Here is a 22,988-nt window from a genome sequence, read left to right as displayed (position 1 = left end):
AAAACATCCTTTCCAGAAGTCAGAAAATAGTAGAGTGTGCTAAAAAAAAAAAAAAAAAAAAAAAAAAATGGCCATTGTATCGTAGAATACAAAAATAGAGACTAAATCAAGGACTATTTTATGAATGAGAACCAAATATGAATTTTAAAGCCAGAGACAACTTGGAACCAATGCTGAGACAGGTAGAGTCTAGAACAGAAGCTGAGGAAGTCGGGAGCCTGGGGCAGGAAAAGCCTGAAACAGCAGCGACCTTAGGTAGGGGACAGGGACAGGTCCCTCCTGTGTGCAAAGCCAAGAGGCCAGCGAGACTAGGGAGGAGGGAACAAGAGGGTGACACACTGCAGTTAGAAGTCAGACAGAGCAATACGGGGGGACATCACAGGTCAATGTCAGGACTTACTTTTGCTCTAGGAGAGATTAGAAGCCAATGGAGGTATTGAAATAAAGGAGTATGATCCAACTTAAATGATCTAACTTGCTTTAAAAAAATTTCTGGGGTTGGTATGTTGAAATTAAATATTGAAGAGCGAGGGTAGAAGTGGGGGGATCACTTAGGGGGCTGCTGTACTAATCCAGGAGAAACGGATATCCTCTTGCTCTGGGATAGTAGTAGGATGTGGGGAGATGTGATTGGATTCTGAATGCACTATGAAGGTAGACTTGCAAAACTCTCACCATCTTTAGGCGAGTGATCTTCCTGAGGATACATGGAGATAATACAGATAGATACAGATACACACAAATACACATACACCCACACATGCATATACACATAGAACTACAAATAGATATAAAAAATAAATATAAGGGGTGCCTGGGTGGCTCAGTGGTTTAAGCTGCTGCCTTCGGCTCAGGTCATGATCTCAGGGTCCTGGGATCGAGCCCCATTTCAGGCTCTTTGCTCAGCAGGGAGCCTGCTTCCCACCCCCTCCCCCCGCCTGCCTCTCTGCTTGCTTGTGATCTCTCTTTCTTTCAAATAAATAAATAAAATCTTTTTAAAAATAAATAAATAAATAAATATAAAATATCCACTTACCGATTTCTATCAAATATCTGCTTAGGCAATAGGCAGTAAGGCCTTGTGATACTATAAATTAACTTACTGTATTTCTATCTTCACAGGTGAAGTTTATATCCTATCAAGTAGTAAAAGTATGACCCAGACTCACAATGGAAAACTCTACAAAATCGTAGATCCCAAAAGGTGAGATCTCTTCATATACCTTTAAGGCAAATAATGTTTCTCCAAGTTGTTTTACTGTGTTCAAATTGGTGATGATGAGTGGCAGTTACCAGTCCACAAAGATGAACACTTTGGCCTAGCATATAGGGCAAGTGTTGTCCTGGGAGGACCCTCAGCTCCAGTCTGTGAGGGCTGTTCTTGACTCTGCTGGACTTTAGAGCCTTACTGTGTCCACACAGTCATGTCATTCTTGTTGCCATCAGAGAGCAGCCTTCTGTTTGTGGAATCAGCTTCCTCCGTTATGCGCAGAGGAGGACCCGAGGTAGGGCTGTGGCTTTAGCTTTCATGTTGGAAGCAATAAACTCTCCGGTTATTTCTAGAAAACTTGAACCATACTGGCAGACATTACAGCTGTTCAGTATGATTTTTTCATCAGGTAATCAAGATAAGCCAAATGGCAGTTCAACATCCGAGCCTCATTTCCAAACTATCTGGCAGCTCGCAGCTCTCATGCAGGCTTCTGTGATGAAACAAATGGAAACTGAAGAAATGTTGTCATTTATCCCAGCAAGAGGAAGACTCAAACGTTGAATCTTTTAAAAAATATACTTATCCCCCCTACTCCTTTCTAGCCACCCATCACAGCAGCATTATCTTGAATCATAATAAGTCAGTTGTTCCTTTCATGGGTAACGTCGGAACTATCAACAGCTGCTAAAATTATATACTATCAAAAAGATATTAGTCATCAGCTTAGAAATAACTGTTCATAGAACCTAGGGTGTCCTCAGCTAGCACGACTGTTGAACACACGGTTTTCAGACTCTAGCTATACCATGCTGTGAATTTCAGATTCTCTCTGTAATAATTTATCTTCATGAGCCCATTTGCATATTTAAATCCCCACATTTCAAGTCTCTTTAAGAAGAAGGAATTCTAATAACCTAAAAAGTTTGCTAAAAGCATGAATTTAGTTACAATTTAAACATTCTACTTGTAAGTTATGATGTAGGTTTTTTCCCAAAAATCACAGACTAACTAGAGATCTTCCTCCTTTTCCCATACCACAAAACACTGTCTTTCTTGAGAAAAGTTTAAGCTGACAATTGTACTACAGAACATGAAGAGGAGTAATCAATTCTAAATGGTCTGTCGGCATATCACATGTATTCATCTGTCACACCCCGTCACATTCCTGCTCTATGTAACAAAACACATTTTCTTCCACAGTAAGAGAAGCACCCATCCATGCATTGTAGGAGATCTTTTCCTCCTCGGGTGTGAAACAAATGCCCTCTTTGTGAAAAGCAAAGTAATGAATGGAAAAAATATCAGACATTTCGATGATGGTTGAAGTTGACGATGTTAAGAACAAAAATCAAACAAAGTAGCAGCATTCTCCTGATTCATAATGATGTCTAGGGATTTCACTCAGGTCTCATTCCCTTTGATTCCAAATAGTCATTATTCCACTATGTTTGTCAAAGTTGATAAGCTTTTACAAGCTTTTATAAGCTTCCTGGTAGTATTATAATGAATTCTCCCTCCTCCTCACAAAATCTTTCTCTCTTCATCTGGATTGTTTAGTCTGCTGGTGGTGAGTTGAGGTCAATTTTACACCTTCCATCCATTATTAGTGTCTAATTACCAGGGTTTCCATAAGGGACCTTGGCTTTGTGATCTTGGGGCCTACTCTAGTAGGGTGGTCTCAGAGTGACATACCTGAAAGGCCTGACTTCTCATTACGGTGCCTGTTTCTGGTGAGTCCTGTCACGTGTGGGGCCAGGGTTAAGATGTGTGTTTGGTTTTCAGAAGGTGGGGGGAGTAACAGAGTCCCAAACACACCGTCCTTGTACACAGACATAGACATAAATTTCAAAATGAAGCTGACTGTAAGAAAACAAATGTTTTCATAAACATTTGTTGGGAGGCTCATGCTGTTTCAATTTGGATGCCAACGTTTATTATTATAGTATTTCTCCCTAGATGAGTTGAAGTTCTGTATAAGCAGATACTTTAGTGTATGTGAACGGGATTATTTTAGAAACACAAACTAATTACTAGTGTGACAGTGTTCAGAATGTCTGCTGCAGAGCCAAATTGTTTCTCCAAAACTTTCAAGGGAGAATTTGAAGCCAGGGCCTCATCAACTGGAAAACATTTCTTGTGATAGACATTTCTTGTTATATCAAAAATCTAACTCAAATTAAATTCTTAGGTTAATTGTATCTTGTGGAGGAGTCTCCAGACTCATTAGAATAATGTTTTCAGAGTCACTATTTTCACACAGCACTTCACTCAAGGTCCTGGAAGAGAATAACAACGAATTATAAAATTTTTATGTTTGGGGTGCCTGGGTAGCTTAGTTGGTCAAGTATCAGGCTCTTGGTCTCAGCTCGGGTCTTGATCTCAGGGTTGTAAGCTCATGCCCAGCATGAACTTTAAAAAAAAAAAAAAAAAGTTCTGTATTACATGTCATAGAAGTTACATTCTTATCATAGGTGTATGGGGTTTTTTTCTGTTTTTCCCTACACACACGCACACACACACTCACATATAAAGAAGACAAGGGATTTAAAAATCATCTTTGGGGATGCCTGAGTGGCTCAGTGGTTAAACCTTCTGCCTTTGGCTCAGGTCATGATCCCAGAGTCCTGGGATCGAGCCCCCATGGGGCTCTCTGCTCAGCAGGGAGCCTGTTTCCTCCTCTCTCTGCCTGCCTCTCTGCCTACTTGTGATCTCTGTCTGTCAGATAAATAAATAAAATCTTTAAAAATAAAAAAATAAAAACCATCTTCGATATTCTGAAGCCATTTTGGCAAAGGCGGGTGAGGTTACAGCATTACTGACTGCCTCAGTCTATAAGGACAGTCTGGTCTAAGGCTTATGTTATGTAATCATTTACATAAGTTCAAAATCATTTTACAGTGGGCATCCACCTCAGAAAAGGATGGCAAGATAATCTGTTGTAAAAACCAAATACCTTTATTCACAATTTTAAAAAATGAAAATTCAATAAGACTACAATTCTGCTTTCCTTAAGTAGAACTCAGGAGTCATTTAAAGAAAAAGTAGGGAAGGTGTGAATTTCCCTCCATGTTAGAACACTGAGCACACTTCAGGAGTATTGTCAAAAGCAAAACAGTTGCATCTTGTCAGAGAGTGGAGTTAGGTTCGAGTTAATCCCAGTCACCCAGCTTGCTGAATCAACTCACTGGGTCCCAAAAAGTCTTTAGCACGGGGTTCCGCCTGCCCTGGTTGGGAGAGCTCCCTTGGCCAGCAGTTCCAGAAAACAGATTGAATACACTGGACACAAGAGAGATGGACAATAATTGTAATTTCACTTAGTCAAGCCACCCAAGACGGATCAACTGTTAGGAACAAGTCCATCCTGGCAGGACAGGGAGGCAACTGGTCTTGTCTTGGAATCTTCCTTATTGGGGAAGCCTGCATCAAGTTCCTTCACACTTCTCTCCCCCTTTGCCCATCAATGGAGTTCATTAGTATTTCTGCTCTTCCTCATTTCTGCGGAATGCTCTTAAAGATGCTTAAATCATACATTTAAAACACAGTAAATGCTTTAATATGGTTGGTATTCATTCTCTGCATTTAGAATTATTTTCAGGTGATCGCTTAACTTTGAAGGTTGTCTTTCCAACCTTAGAGTAAAGGTGTCTATGGAGCTTTCAAGAGCTCTTGATGCTGAGTTTCCAGATGTCCAAATCATGCCCTAGATGCTTACTCTTAATTCAGTCTTTTCAGAATCAAACATCTGCACCTGAGGGGTGGAAATTAAACAATTCTAACAGTTTACCTACCTTCTAAGCTTTGTGTTTACCGAACGCAATTTTTTTCACACTGCTGCCCAAGATCTTTAATTTTTGCGTCAGATGAGACCAAATAACTTTTTTTTTAAATTATTTTGAAATGTTTTCAGGGTGATTTCTCCAGGAATTTGTAAAACAAAATTATTCTTAATCGTACTGATTCAATTAGTACGTACCCAGTCATTCTATATTTTAACATACTGCTTTTCTGTGATCCAACCAAGTCACGCAGACCCTTCCCCTGAGAGGTCTATAAATTAACAATTCAAATTCAGGCTTGGGAGGTCATTTCACAGAAATATTCCATCATCAAACTCCTGTGACCAATATCAAAGACTGCTCCCCACCACCCCCCATCCCCATGCCTCCTCCACACACCTCCCCTCAGTGGCCCTACTTACTGCCTTTTGTTTATTTTCTTCTTAATATCCTCATCCTACTCCTAATTATACTAGATGCTGAAGAGTGGTTTGTTTTTTGGGTTTTGTTGTTGTTGTTGTTGTTTTCTTTTCCCCCCAAAAAACTCACTTCCTAAGAGGACATCGGTTCTGTTTATCCTTCACATATGTCTCAGGGAGCCAGCAGGCAGCTCTGCCATCCTAAAGAAAGTCACACATAATAGAGAGGCTTTAGCCCAATAAGCCAGTCGAGTCCCAATTCATCAGTCAAAGTTTTATGCAAGTGGCCCCCCTAGGTTGAGAAATCCCCACAGTGCCTGTTGACCCAGCTGCCAAGTCCTCTTGCCGCAGGCCATGTTTTCATGGCCACCCGGACAGTAATACAAACTGTTTAGCAGCTCCATTGACCTTTCAGCTATTAACAGGGACACGGGCTCCACCAGGGACTAGTTTTCAAACATGACAGAATTTCTGAACACTAGAGGTCATGAGCAAGTATATGCCCTATAAAAATCCATGCAGCATGGTGGATTTGAAGTCTCAAAGACAGGGAAGCATGTTCTATGTTTCACTGTTATTATTTCTTGACATATCTGAGAATGGAAGACAGAGATATTTTCTTATCTGCCCCCTTATATTTTATTCTTAATGCACGGTACTTTACGCGCGGTACAGTTGTGGCTAAGCGGTCCTCCCTAAGCTGCCCCATAGCATTTGAAATTTTGACGATCTGTTACCAAAGAATGGGATAAGATCAAAGTAGGAGCTTCCAATGAATGAATGAGCATGCATACATAATGTATGGTAATGACCTACAGATACACCTACAGATACATCCTACTTTGCCAGGATTTGCATGTGTATACATGCACACACATTTAAACAAACTCATCTCAGGTACACCCTGCTGTGTAGAGCCATCACCCATTTCAAAATAAATAGAAAATATTAAATAACAAGTTATGAAAAAAATTTTATCCAAGTGACCATGTCATTTAAAAGACTCATATTAGGAGATATATAGATATATATATAGATATATATATCTATATATATATCTATATTTCTCCTAGTCCCTGGATATGTGACATATGACCATAGCATTCAAAGGAATGTTCTGCTGAAGGCTAATTAAAGTCTCTCTTAAACTATCAATTTTGAATGTTAGAATATCACTGCCTACAGATTGCAGTGAAGACTTGGTTGAATTGCCACTTTCCAATGGCACTTGTTAAAAAGATATAAAGTGTAAAATAATGAAGAACATATTTTTCAAAATGAGACTCAGGTGTTAAGTGTTGAAAACTCCTAAAAGCATTTCTTTTTGTTGCCGTGTTTCTCCCCTGCCTGGGACAATGGGAAAAGTCGAATATTATCAGATCTTCTGAATTTTCTGTACTTTCATTGTAAGGCAGTGTATCAGATATTGCCGTATTTGAGATAAAGGCAAATCTAACCTTGCATGAAACAGCTACATATATTTGCAATAAGATGTTTTCTAGAGGAAGGTGTACTTTTAATTATTTTTATTGTTTTTTTAAGATTTTTATTTGTAAGTAATCTCTACACCTAACACAGGCTTACAACCCTGAGATCAAGAGTCACATGCTCTACCAATGGAGCCACCCAGGTACCCTGAATAAGGTGTATTTTTTTTTTTAAACTAATTCATTGTGCTCAAGTTAAAAGTTCACATGACTTGCTTTTGTCAACATTGACAAATGAATCAAAAAGTGTAACATCAAAATTTGGGAATTTGTCACCCTAATAGTCTTAAAAGAGAATTTAAACTGACATTCTTGTGTTCTTTTTTTTTTCTTTAAAGGAGTTGTAAGCTTTTATTTATTTTTTTAAATGGCTTTTTTTAAAGATTTCATTTATTTATTCAACAGGGAGATCACAAATAGGCAGAAAGGCAGGCAGAGAGAGAGGGGGAAGCAGGCTCCCAACTAATCAGAAAGCCTAATGCAGGGCTTGATCCCAGGACCCCAAGACCATGGCCTGAGCAGAAGGCAGAGGCTTAACCCACTGTGCCAACCAGTCCCCCCTCTTGCGTTCTGTTAAAGGACAGAAGCTCGTGTCCAATTTTTGCTTCCCATTTAAAGTGTTCAGTGATCTTTAAAATTTCTGCCTTCCTCTGATATAAAATTAAAACACTGGTACTTCTACAGCTTTAAGTGGGAAAAAGATTTATTATTATTATCATTATTATTATTATTTAGTGATTTATAAAAAAAAACACTGTAGGCCTTTAAGTCTTTTGAATTATAATGTAATCAAAGTATTTTTTGAAATGTCTATTTTCCCAATTACAAACATTTCTTATTTCATGTCTCATATTTTTTACCTAAAATTATGGTTTATGAATTAAGTTTTTAAGTTCAAACTTGCTTTTGGACAATAATTCTGAACAGAATATATTCCTTCTTTTTTTTTTTTTAAGATTTTATTTATTTATTTGACAGAGAGAGTGAGAGAACACAAACAGGGAGAGCAGTAGAGGAAGAGGGAGAAGCAGGCTCCCCGCTGAGCAGGGAGCCCAATGCAAGGCTCCATCCCAGGACCCCGGGATCATGACCTGGGCCGAAGGCAGACACTTAACCATCTGAGCCACCGAGGTGCCCCATCTTTCCTTCTTTATATTAGGAAACAGTGGCATTTTTTTTTTTCAGTTTTTATTTTTATCATATCAAAGTAAGTACAGTTATACTCCAAGATTAAATCAGGAGATTTAATCAGTCTACAAGTATCTTGTACCTGTCCCTGTATTCAAGATCATGTATTATGTGCTATAGAGGGAGAATATAAGGGGGAACTTAGTACCATCCTCTAAGGAGCTTATTTTTATTTTAATTGGGGATCACATGCATTATCAAAAATGTAAATATTATTTGAGATAACACTTAGGGACAAAAACAATTATGTGAGAACATTATACACTATAAATTGCCAAATTAATGGCCCAGAGAGCTATGGATACTGAGAGAGGTAAAATTGACCGTGATTTGGCTCCCTGGCCCAGTCCATTCTGCTCCACTGTGCTTTTCCTCAACACTAATTAGCTCACATATAAAAGAGAATGATGACTACATAACATGGAAATTATGTAGTTTTCCAAGCAAGTATGGCCAGAATTATAAGAAAAAGAACAAACCCTCAGCCAGGCTGTTGCAAAGCAGAGGAGGTTTCTGAGCTGAGAGGTAAAATAAACAAGCGTCCGTACTGGGTTCTCCACCCCAGTGAGGTGTTCCTTCAGCCTGGGCTCTCTGCAGGTGGCACGTTCCCCCAGGAGTTCATGGCCCACCTCCAGCACCATTTTGGTTTTAGGTATTCCTGAACTCAACTGAGGCAGCCTCCATCTCCTGCCCACACTCACAGGGCTGCCCAAACTCTCCCCCTAGGTACCAGATTTTGCTGTTTTAGTGTTTTACTTAATAAGTTGCACCGATCTTCAGTGGTCTGCCCCAAACCTATTTTTCCCATAAGCCTTATTATTTTTAGTATGCGATTTTGTAGCATACAAGATATTTCAGGAACATGTACTTTGAATTAAAGTGGAAAGGCCTGTTTTTCTGTATTCACCACTAATAAGTGGGGGTAGACCAGTTTCTGAATTTAGGACATTAAAAACATAATGCAACAGACACTGAAGGCAATTTAGTAAAATTGGCCATTTTTGGTTTGTAAAAGCAGATGACATTACCATCTAGTCTCATTAATTATTTTTCCTAGGTTTTCCCTTCAAGGAAATACATAACTTTTCATTTCCTAATTTCCCCATGGAAATATATATACATTGAGTTAACCTGAAAAGCTGAATGAAGGAGATCCATGCATCCTTTCAGATACTTGTGTATTGTGGTGGTGGTGTTTGGATGGTGAGATTAGCAGGGCCTGAAATATGGGTGCTTTACTTGCTTTTTCCTAAAGAGGGCCTGTTGAGTCGAAAGAACACTGGTCCAGAAGATAGTTCCAGACTACGTGTAACTAGCTTTTATTGTGGTTGCATCTTCAGATGTAGAACAAAATTAAGCGAGATTTGTGAAAGTTCGAGAATCTTGTCAGCACTAGATAGCCAAATCCGTAGCTCCCCTCACTAAATCATCACTGCCTCCTCCCTCTTTGAGTTCAGTGCTCACTCAGTCCCAAACTGCTCAGGTATTAGAGTCCATCAGCACTATTTCTAAGTAAGCATATACTCAGCATTTAAACTGCAGACTTCAAAATGAAGACGACATTGGTCTCAGAAAAAACGGCCGAGGCCCAGGCCCATATTTTCAGCATATTGTAGAGTAGAGAAATGTAGTAGTTCAAAGCAATGTCTGGAAATAAGGCTTTCTCCATCCTAAATTGGAATTCTAGAGATATACAGTACAAATTAAAAATTTTAACATGATACAAAATGTATATAACTTCAGAGCTATCCTTGAATTTAAATTATGTTTCCCTTTACTCCAATATCAAGGTTGCTTAGGACATATACAAAAAGATATTTCTGGGGCGCCTGGGTGGCTCAGTCAGTTAAGCGTCTGTCTGACTCTTGGTTTCAGCTCAGGTCATGATCTCATGGGTTGTGAAATCAAGCCCCTCATGGGGCTCCATGCTCAGCGGGGAGTCTGCTGGGAAATTCTCTTCCTCTGCCTGTCCGCCACTTGCTTGCTTACGCTCCCTCTCCCTCTTTCTCAAATGAATAAATAAATATTTTTTAAAAAGGATATTTCTGCAGCCTACCTGTGATATAATGTCAAGAACAGTATTCCTTTAGACTACCTCACATAGGGGGCGCTTGCCTGGCTCAGTCCAAAGAGTATGCGACTCTTGATCTTGGGGTCGTGCGTTCAAGCCCCACTTTGGGTATAGAGATTACTTAAATAAAGAAATAATTTTTTAAAGAGTACCTCAAATGGTACTTGAAAAATCCTGTTAGAAAATGAGTATTGCCATCTATACTGCCATGAAGTCCCAATGAGACCAATATTGCATGGTTATGCAGAAATGATTCCATTTTCTCTGTTCTTTTACCTGGATATGATTGTATTATATCCTTGAATGAATGTATAAGATTCCTTGCAGCCAAATGGAATTTGTATCCTGTATTGTTTCACTAGCTGACACAAAATGGCTATGTATGGTCCCAAAATAGGCTGTAAATCCAGTAATATCGCAACTTCTACTCCTTGTGGATAAACCGACTCTGAAAAGAGAAATGTTAATGTAAACAAGAAGAATTTAGTGAACATTCAGACTAAAGAAAAAAATCAATTTATGTATTGACCTTGGAGAAAAACATTGAAATGAGTAAGTGGGAGACGACCAGGCCATTCTACGAAGATAGGGCTACGCCTATGCCCCAGGCTAGACAAGTGGGACAGAAAAATCTATCCCATCAGGAGAAGTCTCCACTCCCTTACCCCTTTCTAGGTAAAAGAGCACGCTGAGTACTGGTGAAAGGAGGAGTGGTAACGGATTATCGCTGCATATCAAAATGTTCACAGTAAGGAAACCCATTAAACCAGAGAATCCGTGGTGGCTTCCAAAGCCAGCCTGCCTGCCTGTGCGGGAGTGAAGACTTCATCCAAGCATACAGTTTCAAAGCATTCTCTCCCTGGAAGCCCCTGGCCACACTAATTCATGGCCATATCGATTCCTACTGGCTGGGGAGTGGCCTTGACTTAGAATAGTGTCTCTCAAACTTGAATATATATGGGAATCATGTGACAAACTGGGGAGAGTGTAGACTCAGTAAGTCTAAGGAGGGGCCTGAGCCTCTATATTTCTAGGAAATTCCTGTGTGATGCTGGTTCTTCTGGTCTGGTACCATGCTTTGGGTAATAAGGATTTAGACTTATCACTTTTCCCTTTCACATGAGAATAGGAAAAAGCATTCAAGAAAACTAGTTTTGCAAAGGTTGCAGTAGCAAAGGAACATTTTTCCAGGTGTCTCAATGTGAATATGGATTAAAGAATAAGACAGTTTGCGGGTTTTTTTTTTTTTAAGCTTTTTAAAATTTATTCATTTGAGAGACAGAGAGAGAGCATGTACAGGCATAGTGGCAGGGTGGGGCGGGGGAGGTGGGTAGGGAGAAGCAGACTCCCAGCTGAGCAGGGAGCCCAACCTGGTGCTTGACCCCAGAATCCTGGGATCATGACCTGAGCTGACTGCAGATGCTTAACTAACTGAGACACCCAGGTGCCCAAAAATAAGACAGTTCTTACATCACCTTCCTCCCTTAAGCAGATGGCTGACTAAGAGAAGCTTTAGAATGATTACTTCTTCTGAAACCTCTAATGAGTCAGGATTTTACAAGTGAGTATTAGTACAGTTTATTACCTTGTTTGACAATGACATGAATTTAAAATCTAGGCCCCTAACAAAAATTTCAGAATGAGTCCCTTCACTTTTTGTGGAAAACTTAATAGACAGATTTCTAACGTACTCAATCTGAAAAGCAGGCTTACTCAGACTCAGGATTATCCCTGTGCTGCCATCAAGGTACACAGAGGACTTCTCACTTATTGATTTGTTTATTCATTTGTCAAATTAAATATCATAAAATTAAAACCATCTATAATCTCACTACCTGGAGACGTTCATTGTTGGCTTAGCTAGTCACAAGTCATCGTGTAGGATATGTTACAAATCACTTATGCTTCTCAACTTCTCCTTTATTTTGAGAAAGTATTTCAACCTTTATGCTTCTACTCAAACCCAGACAGAGTGGGTTTCTATTTCCAGAAACAATGCTTTATGCATTAAAGAATATTGGACAATTTCTTGGTACTAGTCCTGATTGTTTCATTGTCAAGTGTCAAGATTGTAAAGTGTATTTCTGATTTAAATTAGGTTTGAAGACTATAGAGATAATTATCAACAAATGGGTTTGATATATTACTTATTACTTATTATTTGATATATTACTTATTACAAACATCAATAACCTTTTAGTTAAATTTTCTACTTTAAAAGATATCTTCGACTTTATTCAGTAGAGATAAGAATCCGAAAGTTAAGAAAGTGATTGTTTAAAAGAAGAACAAAACTATTTAAGCAATTTTAGTACACCTACATTAAAACACCCAACTTTCCAGTCCAATAAAAATAAGAATGAAGAATGAGGTAACCTATCTCTATATGCATATATGTATATTATATGTACATGTGTATACATAAATACATACTCTAGATTTTTTTTTAAAGATTTTATTTATTTATTTGACAGAGACAGAGATCACAAGTAGGCAGAGAAGCAGGCAGAGAGAGGAAGGAAAGCAGGCTCCTGCTGAGCAGAGAGCCCGATGTGGGGCCCGATCCCAGGACCCTGGGATCATGACCTGAGCTGAAGGCAGAGGCTTTAACCCACTGAGCCACCCAGGCGCCCCATACTCTAGATTTTTGCTTCGATGCCGTGTAGTTGTGTATATGTAGTAATTATGTACACATATGATGGTCTATTTCAAGGTGAGACCGTAAAAGTTCACATTTACTTGTTTTATTCCCTTTTCTGTTCTCCTCATTGCAATTTTCTGTTCTTTTCAGTGGAAGGAAGAAATGTCACTAGAACAGAGAGTGAGTGGAGGAGGATGGTTGGGATAACCAAAACTCTTTGTTAGACTTTATCAAATACATAACCAGAAAAATGAATTTTAATACATTGGTGTGATTCCCAGTTGGAGGAGAAGACAATCCTATCTTCATATCATGCTTACTTCTTTGTTGGTTGTTTATTTACTATGACTATGATTAATGTAAAAATGTTTCACTGAAAATGAATTTAACTATGCCTTAGAAAAATTTTGTAAGACTTGACTTAATTTAGGCGACAGAAATATAGCAAGTGTTTTAGTTTTAAGTTTATGATATAGAAGTATAACAGCTAGATTTTAATGATATCATTCCCCTAAATAGTCCATGTATTCCTAATATCTTTACTCAGTAGCACAGAAAAGAAACAAGCACTCTCTTAAAATTCCATATCCTTATTTATTCATTCATTCAATAGCCTTTTAAGTATCTTCCATATTCTACACATTTTCTTAGGGCCTGGAGGGACACAGGAGAAGAGAGGGAAACATAGTCCTACTATATGCATTCTATTAACATTTATTGAATGCATCTGTAGTGTTTTCTAGCTCTTCTGAATATAAGTAGTTGAAGGAGATAAAATACTTCAGTGGTTTAAATGTCATCTTGTAAAACATCTTTCAATCCTAAACTAATTGCTTCCTTGTCTGTATTCTTGTGTTACTTCACATGCACCTACATCGTAACAAAGGCTACACTGCGTTAGACTTTTGTGTTCGAATGTCTGCTCCCTGGTGTCTCCATGAGGGTTGGAACCCTGTTTTGTTAGTCTTATCCCATAAAGATCATAGTACTTGCCTGAGTGAGTGACTGACTAGTCTTCAGGAGGATTGAATATGTCCCTTTTGCCTTCAGAAAGCTTTCATTTCAATGGCGATGGGAAAGGAGAAAGGGAAATACAATCATTAAGAAAAGTGACATTCTATGAGAGATGGATTGTCCTTGGAGCACCTGTCTGGCTCAGTCAATAAAGTGTGGGCCTCTTGATCTCAGGGTAATGAATTCAAGCCCCATGATAAAAATAAAAACCTACTTGGGGCGCCTGAGTGGCTCAGTGGGTTAAGCCTCTGCCTTTGGCTCAGGTTGTGATCTCAGGGTCCTGGGATCAAGCCCCACATCAGGCTCTCTGCTAAGCAGGGAGCTCTGCCGCCGCTCACCGCCCCCCCACCACTGCCTGCCTCTCTGCCTACTTGTGCTCTCTGTCAAATAAATAAATAAAATCTTAAAAAAAAAAAAAAAACCTACTTTAAAAAAGGGGGACGGACTGTCCTTCATGAAAATTTTCCATTAATGGATTCCCAGTAGAATAAGTTTAAAGAGAGGGAGAGGATTTCTTTAACATGCTAAGTGAGGAATGGTAGTTGCCACTTCATTAAAGAAAAAAAAAGATTATTTTCTGGGTATTTAAATAAAATCTTAAGGAAATCACATTCTTATATGATAGCCACATAGTTTTATATAAACTAAACAGACCCAAGTATGAAATAATTATATCCACAGCTAGATAAGCATTTACTAAATCTTAGGCAAAAAACAACTTAGCCCCCCGACTCCCTGCCATCTGAGTTTCCACATATTTGAATGTTTGGTGAAAAACAGTCAAAGCATCGAACTGGAGGATCAGCAGGGAAACAAGAGGCAGTTGCCCTCTCCTGAAGAACTTTACTTCACTGTTGGGTCCTGATTTGTCACATCCTCATTCCTTTCCCTGGTGCACACAAATCAGTGTCCCTACACTTTGCCTCAGATGGGCAACATCTTCTGGTGGTGGTTGTTTAACAGGTAATTTACATTTTTGCCCTAAATGATGTCCTCTCCTCTTTAAATTCATCCGCTCAGACATAAACCATATTGTCAAGTAGTGTATGAGCTGTGTGCCTGCATATTTTGCATCATATATAGCATGATATGATATATATAAAAATACGTATCATGTATATCATATGTAATATATATAAATATACATATTTTTATATATAAGCATATATATTTTCAAGATTTATTTATTTTAGAGAGGGAGAGAGCAAGCATGTGGGGTTGTATAGAGTGAGAGGAAATCTCCAGCAGATTACCTGCTGAGTATGGACCTCTGATGCGGGGCTCAATCCCATGACCCCAAGATCATGACCTGAGCTGAAACCAAGAGTTGGATGCTTAACCAACTGAGCCACTCAGGTGTCCCAAAATGTAATGTATTTTTGACACACACTAGTTTAGAATCTCTTTTTGAACGAGTCAGAAAGACAGTGAATGAGGGAGTAATCAGTAGAAACTGCATAAACAGAATTTCAGTTACCAGTAAAATACCTGTTTACTGAATGCCACAGCCTCAGAGGATAAATGTCATCGACTCAAAGAAACTTCATGGCTATTGAAAAACAGCTCTTCTGGTGATCAAAAATGACATCATGGTTTCACAAAGTAAGAATTTTATTGAGGAAGAATTAGAGCCAACAACACAGAGCAACAAAACAGGAAGGCGAAGTTAATGCCTCCACTTTCCTTGGCATACCCATTTCACTATTTTTCCACTTTAACCCTCCCCATTACCCCCAAAAAGACTCTCTTGGGGAACACATGGAAATTATTCATTAGTGTTGTCTGAGTGAAAATACACACAGTCCATAGAATGCCTTGACGACCTTTCACATAAATTGACCACTTCTAGATTTTCAAAAGAGGTTGAATAGATTTAAGGGAGTTTTCTGAATTGTCACATTAGTCACATTAGTTGAAACACAGTACTTTCAACACAGAGTTAGATGTTTATTGGAGAGAGGACCTAAAGAAGTCACTATATATTTTGAATGTGATTTTGAGTCATTGTAGGAACAGCCTGAAGTCAGGCCCCAAAGTATTATCACTTTATATTGCCAGGAAGACATAACAAGATAACCTATCTCGAGAAAACTGGAGTCTACAGGGCCCAATTATTGGCTTATCTCCGAAGGCTGTATCATTTACTTCTTTTAGTGGCTTTGACCTATAATTATCACCTTCTTTGTTAACGGTGCTTAAGGAGTCCAACTGCCTTGGCCGTCTTAATGGTGGTGAGTTGAGCGGTGATGAGCGTTTGTTTACATTCCTGAACTGAAAAGAATCTTCTCACCACACTGGGGCACAGGCACAGTGACTGATAGAGGAGTTCCACTGCCTGTTGTTTCTCCAAGATTAGGTAATGAGTGGTTGTGACCATGCTTCCAGCCTCACTCAGCTTGAAAGACAACCTCTTGTGTTGGAAACAGTAAGAAGCATAAAAATCTTCTGAAGGCATCTCTAAAGTCCTAGAGCAGTTAAAGTCTATGACTTTTTCCTTAGCAGATACGATGTTTATTTCTGTTTGTTGATAGCATTCTTTTTATTCATAGATTACAAAACGTATCTGTGTATATATATATATATATATATATATATATATATATATATAAATTCATATGTATATATAAAAATGTATATATATGTGGATTATTTTTTGCATAAAGTGTTGAAATTTTGAGTCAATAGTACACACACACACACACACACACACACACACACACAGATACCCCTTCAAGAAAAATCAATCTGAGACAGGTATTTCAAGAGAAATGTAAAATGAAACAAAAATGGATTCCCAAGCTTTTTTAGGCTGCAAGTGCTCATTTAGATGAATGCCTTCAGCTCTGTGATATTTCCAAATATGCCAATAACAAGCAAAAACTATCTCAGATACTATTCCTAATAATTTTTATAGATCTGGGAAAAATGTTTTAAAATATCGATAGATCTTTTTTAAGAATTTTAACTGCTAGAAATGTTTAGCTACTGAATGGAAAATATCGATATAATTACAGTTTTAATGAATTTTGATCACGATAAAGTTCCTTTTAATATTTAATATATTCTCTGGTTCAAAACTGGTCAGTTAGATTTTGCTTTGCTGGGGTGGATTTTCAACTCTCAGAAAGTTGTCGATCTTTCTGAGCTGCTTAAAAGAAAGGTCTCCTTAGAAAGCAAAAGAAATTCTTTGCAAGCTACAAAATCACTGGGTTTCATCCTAATACTGATTTTCAACCAACATACACATGGAAATGTTGTCTTTTGATGCAGACCTCTAATGCCTGAGGAATGCAAAGCCACGGTACAACCTGCGCAGACACTGACTTCAGAGTGTTCCCGGCTCTGTCGGAACGGCTACTGTACCCCAACGGGCAAGTGCTGCTGCACCCCAGGATGGGAAGGGGACTTCTGCAGAATTGGTGAGTGTTTCTGCTGTCCCCAGGAAAGACCGGGCATTGGACAGTCCTTGGGAACTCAAGAACCTAATATCAGCTATTTCTTCTAGAATGATCAACGGTTCAAAACTTATCCATTTATCATAATAACACTTAGTCTGTTTCTGAACTTGCAGATGAAATCTTTCCCGTGTTCCTATTGTAAACAATTCACTTTAAGTTAATCATAAACGTAAAAGACTTCTAAATAATTGAGTCCTTTCAAAAGGTACAGAATGAACACAGCACAACTCAATCATCTGTACAGGCTCTCAGTCCTAGGTTTGAGATTTCACACCAGCCAATGACCTAGTGTTTGCAAAGCCCCTCTCCAAGTGCCAGCATTTTCCAGACACCCCATAAATGCCCTCCCTAACTTTACTGCTTGCTTTCTTGCTACAGTGCACTAAAAACAGGGTTTTTCAGTGGGTGTTATTAAATAAAAGGGGAAAACGCAATTATCTAGAGGCACATTATAAGATTTTTTAATTCTTTTTCCCACTCCCTTGTGACCCATCAACTAGGTGTGCAGCTGCTCAAAGACAGCCAAAGAGATTTATCCCAGGGTTACTCTATCCTTTAACCAGGGATTTCCTCAATTACATGCAACGATGTTAAATTCTGCTTGATGTGAAGAAAATTAGATAAATTCAGACACCTAGTTTAAGATGTATATGTTGAAAGTGCATTTTCAGGAGAAATTTTCTTTTATTTTATCTATGAGATGATGGGTGTTAGCTAAATCTTTTGTGGGAATCATTTCACAGTATATGTAAACCAAACCGTCATGGTGTGTACCTGAAACTTACACAGCAATGCCTGCCATTTATTTCCCAGTAAAACTGGAAAAAGTTTCCCATAAGGATAAGTGCATTTTTAAATGCATACACATTTTCTTACAAACAACAACGAGCACATGCATATTCTTACAAAGGAACTGGATCTCTGCTATCTCAGATGTTAAAGTATCTCTTGCCAATGAAAATGTTTTCAAATTCATATTTTATATTATCTTTAATGCCTAAATTATCTTTAATGCCTAAATCTTTATTCTAAACATATGCTTGTTTCAAAAATTATAACCACAACTTGTCTATATATTGTCTAACAAAATGTAGCCAACAGTTAAAGTCACACATACAGTATACATTTTAAGCTTAAATTGCTTCAGCAGGGATAACCCTACTGGGTTGATTAATACTAGGGTTCTATGTCTAGAAGAGAGCTATCTTAATTAAAGCTCTAAGTAATTACATCAGTTAAAACAAATATTTATTTTTGTTGACCCATTCTGTCTTCTTTTTCCATAGTTGACCCAAAAATGAGAATCACTGTTCAAATGCACAAATATTCTAATTCTTGATACTATATCTTTCTTCTGCTCCCTTTAATGCCTGACGATACCTATTCTCTCTGCTTCTTTTATACAGTGTTCATTCTGTTGTACTTCTTACTTTATATTTTGCCTAACCTCTTAAGTCACCTCAAGTTAGCAGATAACAAAAATTTACTGAGTGCCTTCTGGTAATAGTATGTTTAACTAAGGGTCAGCAAATTATTTTGAATATAGGTGGCATTATACATACCATTATAGATAATAATAATAATAGGTGTTGTAGATGAAAACAGACATTCTTTGAGATAACATAAAGTTTGATTTCAGTACTTTCATCTTTCTACTAGTTGGTTTAAATAGTTTGAATATATGATAAACCAGAACCATTTTATAAAAGTAATCTATTCATGATGTTTTTGACCCAAGCAGGAGCTTTATTCATACACTAACATAGTTCATCTCCTACAAATTAAAAAAAAAAAAATCTCTAATTATTCTCTTGTTTTTTCCTTTTCATTTGTCAGCCACGGACCCCTGGGTTTTTAACCCACTGAGCCACCCAGGCTCCTCAGACCCCTGGGTTTTGATGAATGCATTTGAAAAGGTTAAAATAACCTTGTCCCCTAAAAGTATAAAGAAACATGTTCAAGGAATTCAATTCTGTCTACAGTTGCTGCACATCCCAGATTTAGCTCATCAGTAAAACAGTTAACATATACAACCAACTTCATCTCTGCATCTCATTTTAGCAGTAGATCTTTCTTTAAAGAGAATTTATTTATTTATTTGTGTGTTTATTTATTGATTGATTGATTGATTTTAGAGAGAGAGAGTGTGCAAGCGGGGTGTGGGGGGGTGGGGCCAGAGAGAGAGGGAGAATCTCTAGCAGCCTCCGTACCCAGCATGGAGCCATGACCTGAGCCAAAACCAGGAGTCAGACATTTAGCTGACTGAGTCACTCAGGTGCGAAGTCGGCTGCATTTACCATTGTAGTGGTAAAAATCCTTATACGAGGAGATCCTGGGTATAGAGTAACCCTGAAAAGGATTGCTACTACTATCCTTCCCTGGCTGACCACACTGTCCCAAGCAGGGGCTAGAAAGTGTAATTGGAGATGAAGCCATAGAATGCGCTCCCCGGGAGCCAAGAGAAAGAAGAATCCAGGGCGGTCGGTCCCCATGGGAGAGATCCCATCTAACCTGAGAACTGACAGTTCCTTTATACTGCACCGAAGATGCTGAAGCCGCTAGGTCTCCCTTTCAGGCTTGGCCCTTCCCATTTTAAGGTCCTGCCGCGGAGGCATGGGAACATAGAGGTACTTGGAAGGCCCTCTGTTGGAAATGCCCTAGTGGAACAGAGGTTTGAAAGAGCTGAAATCCTCGTTTTAAACAGAGTCAGTTCCGCAAGGGATTGAAATCGTTTCCCATGATCTCTGCTTTCCTGGAAATGTCTTCCATTCTCTACTGACTTCTAGCCCCCGCATAACCTGCCTTCCTTCTTGTATTCATTATCTTTTGGATCATTCTGTGACTGGAGACCTCCTCCTCCTCCTCCCTTCCCCTACTCATCAAATACTTGTTGGCCTCCTACTTGGTGCTGTTTCTGACGTGCAGAACGATAGTGTGATTTTATTGCTTGTTGGTTTTTTTTCCCCCCCTCCCAGCAAAATGTGAGCCAGCATGTCGTCATGGAGGTGTCTGTGTTAGACCAAACAAGTGCCTCTGTAAAAAAGGATATCTTGGTCCTCAGTGTGAACAAGTGGACAGAAACTTCCGCCGAGTGACCCGGGCAGGTATTCTTGATCAGATCATTGACATGACATCTTATTTGCTGGATCTAACAAGTTACATTGTATAGTTTCTGGGACTGTTTGAATATTCCTTTCCAATGGGCATTTATTTTTTATCCTGTCATTAAAAAGAAAGACTGTTATCCTGCTACACACTTCCTGTGATTTCATTTTCTTTTATTAATTTAAAAATAATTTTCCAGAAATGGGCAGATCCTGTGTGTGTACGTTGGCACGTTTGTTCACCTAGGCGCACACACACACACACACACACTCACAACCCCTATACGCGTGGTTGCCTAAGAGATGGGTTTTAAAAATATATGTTTCCTTGTGTGGAGTAATTTACACAGAAATTCCATTGTAAATTGATAACGGAATTTTTTATGTCACCAGAGGAGATTATTTGACTTCCCAGGAATTTTCTGTCTGTAATAACTTAAGTCAACTTAATGGAGTTTTGAAACATGACTGTGCAATCTGATGGATCTAATTAAAAAAAAAGGCAATATTTTTATATTAAAGGATTATAATGTGAGAGAATGTTTCAGAACTCCCTGATGAATTTACAAACGGGAGACTTGATATAAAATTGTAATCTTCATTTGTATCCATGTATCCAGTTATAGAATGTTACTCACTTACCTTCTCATTGGCCGAGAAATCTGGTTACTCTAGTTTAATCTCAAAATTGTTTTCAAGTGTTTTATAATTAAATCATAACAGCATATTCTAAAATCAATCTTCCTAAAAGGTCTGCTTTTATTATATATTGTATCTAATAATAGGCACTGGGTTTGTGTTACCTATTTATATTTTTTATTTTATTTTTATAATATAGACATCACCTAGATGAAACACCTTTGCCCTGTCCTGTAAAATACTAAAGTTACATTTTTCACCAACTTAATTGGAAAGAAGGGGAGTGAGCAAACAGTCTTTAATGTGCTGTGGATCTAATCTAGCCATGTATCCTTGTGCCAACATGTAATCATTAACGACGGATGAAAAAGCAAGAAAACAGCCAATCCTTATAAAATTCCAGCATTAAACTTATGTAAAGCACTTTTCACCATAGCAAGACTGTCAGTGTATATGTGATTAGAATGTTGCAGATTTCCCACTGAACAAAACTCACTGGGGAAGAGCTCACTTGTTCTTAACAAATCTTGGCTATGTAAGCTGTCACTTGTACAAATTTTTTAAACAATAATTCTCTCCAAATATGAGTTTTATTGTATATGTTCCTTTAGAACTCGATGAAAATCCTCTTTGGTTAATGTATGAATAATTTTTTGTAAATGTTCTCTTCAGGTTTTTAAAGAGAGGCCATGTTCTAATTTAAAGCAGCGAAAGTCTGATAGACATTTTTCCTACTGGTTTTCGAGGCCAGCGCTCCACATTCAGATCATAACAAAATTATAAGTCCTCTTTGCACTACTGAGAAAACATCTCTCATGATGTGCACACCGGCTCTAAGTTGTCCTGTAAACATCTGTTCTTCCAGAATCTAAATTGTACGCTAGCGTAGATTATGCAGCACAGGCTGACTTTCCAAATCTGCTCCTTACCTATAGGAATGTGAGCCTCGATTAAAAAGAATAAAATCATGTAACTAGTATTTCTCTATTGTTTTAAGGTGAGAGATTTGCAATTAAAGCACACTGAGCATTTATGTAGAAAGGTTGTTTAAGTACACTGCTCTTGTCTTCCATATATGATTACTTAAGTTTCAAGTGACCTCATGCCTAATGGAAATGGGTTGAGAAACCTTGGTTCAGTGCTTAGTGAACAATAGCCTGCATTAAAAAGTGCATGCATAATTTTGCACAATTTAGATTCAATTGACAGTCTATTCAAAGAAGTCTCCGGATTAAATGAGCATGGAGACCAAATTGCCCTCTTACCCCAGAAAAGGGGTGGTCCCTTCTAGTCACACTAACACTTCATTGGCCCAAGAGTGTGACAAATCTTGCCCTGAACCTGCAGTAGCCTGCATCTGGAGGTTAATAGCAGTCTTTTGTCTCCCTTGCTTTCTCTTCATAGCCCTTTTACTGAATTCCATCACAGAAAGTTTTACAATTAAAAAAAAAAAAAAATGTCCTGACAACCATTTTTGTAAATGGACCTTACCATCTAATCGTCCCTTATTCAGCGTGGGTGACATTAACAAAATGTGAACTTCTGGTAAGGGAGCCAGCTGTCTAAATCTGTCAAATCGTGCGGTTTTATTACACATTCTCCTGTTCATAGTTGCAGCGAAAACAATAAGGACACTGCTATAGATTGAGCAAAATCTGAAAAATCCGAGGTTTCTTCTTACACACTTAATCTTTCCAGCTCTTCAAAAGAGTCTCTCCAAAAGAAAAGGTGTTATATTGCCATTAATCCTCCTGTTTAAAAATATCTATATAAAACTGACCAGGCGCAGACTTTTTACACAGTCCTTTCCCAAGTGAAAGAGTTTCTGATGTCTTAGAAAAACATATGTACACCAGGTGTCACTGCCTTTTCTATTGTGAGTCATTATAATAAAAGACCAAAATCTTCTAAAAGAGGAGATAGCGAGATCCATGGATATGAAATCTGAGCAAAGAAGTGAAGTCATTGGAGTCATTTC

The 22,988-nt window shown here is 38.3% G+C and overlaps 1 protein-coding gene across 2 annotated transcripts in view; it reads left to right on the top strand.

Annotated features, from left to right (window-relative positions):
- The window catches only part of HHIP (hedgehog interacting protein), an 88,368-nt gene extending 67,734 nt beyond the window's left edge, over nucleotides 1-20,634 (top strand). The window contains exons 11-13 of one of the 2 annotated variants that reach the window (XM_032855612.1): nucleotides 1,123-1,204; nucleotides 17,080-17,228; nucleotides 20,243-20,634. In XM_032855612.1, the coding sequence (XP_032711503.1) occupies nucleotides 1,123-1,204; nucleotides 17,080-17,228; nucleotides 20,243-20,436 (425 nt within the window). In that variant the 3' untranslated portion in view covers nucleotides 20,437-20,634. Of the gene's footprint in view, nucleotides 1-1,122; nucleotides 1,205-1,619; nucleotides 1,905-17,079; nucleotides 17,229-20,242 lie in introns of those variants that run through there. The other variant, XM_032855613.1, reaches the window with a different exon arrangement.
- Nucleotides 20,635-22,988: the final 2,354 nt, after the last annotated feature.

The sequence above is a fragment of the Lontra canadensis genome, unplaced genomic scaffold (assembly GCF_010015895.1).
Source record: "Lontra canadensis isolate GAN:19392208 unplaced genomic scaffold, GSC_riverotter_1.0 scaffold10, whole genome shotgun sequence".
NCBI classification, from domain to species: Eukaryota; Metazoa; Chordata; class Mammalia; order Carnivora; family Mustelidae; genus Lontra; species Lontra canadensis.
The sequence above is the reverse complement of the archived record's forward strand: the minus strand, read 5'-3'. Positions and strand labels throughout refer to the sequence as shown.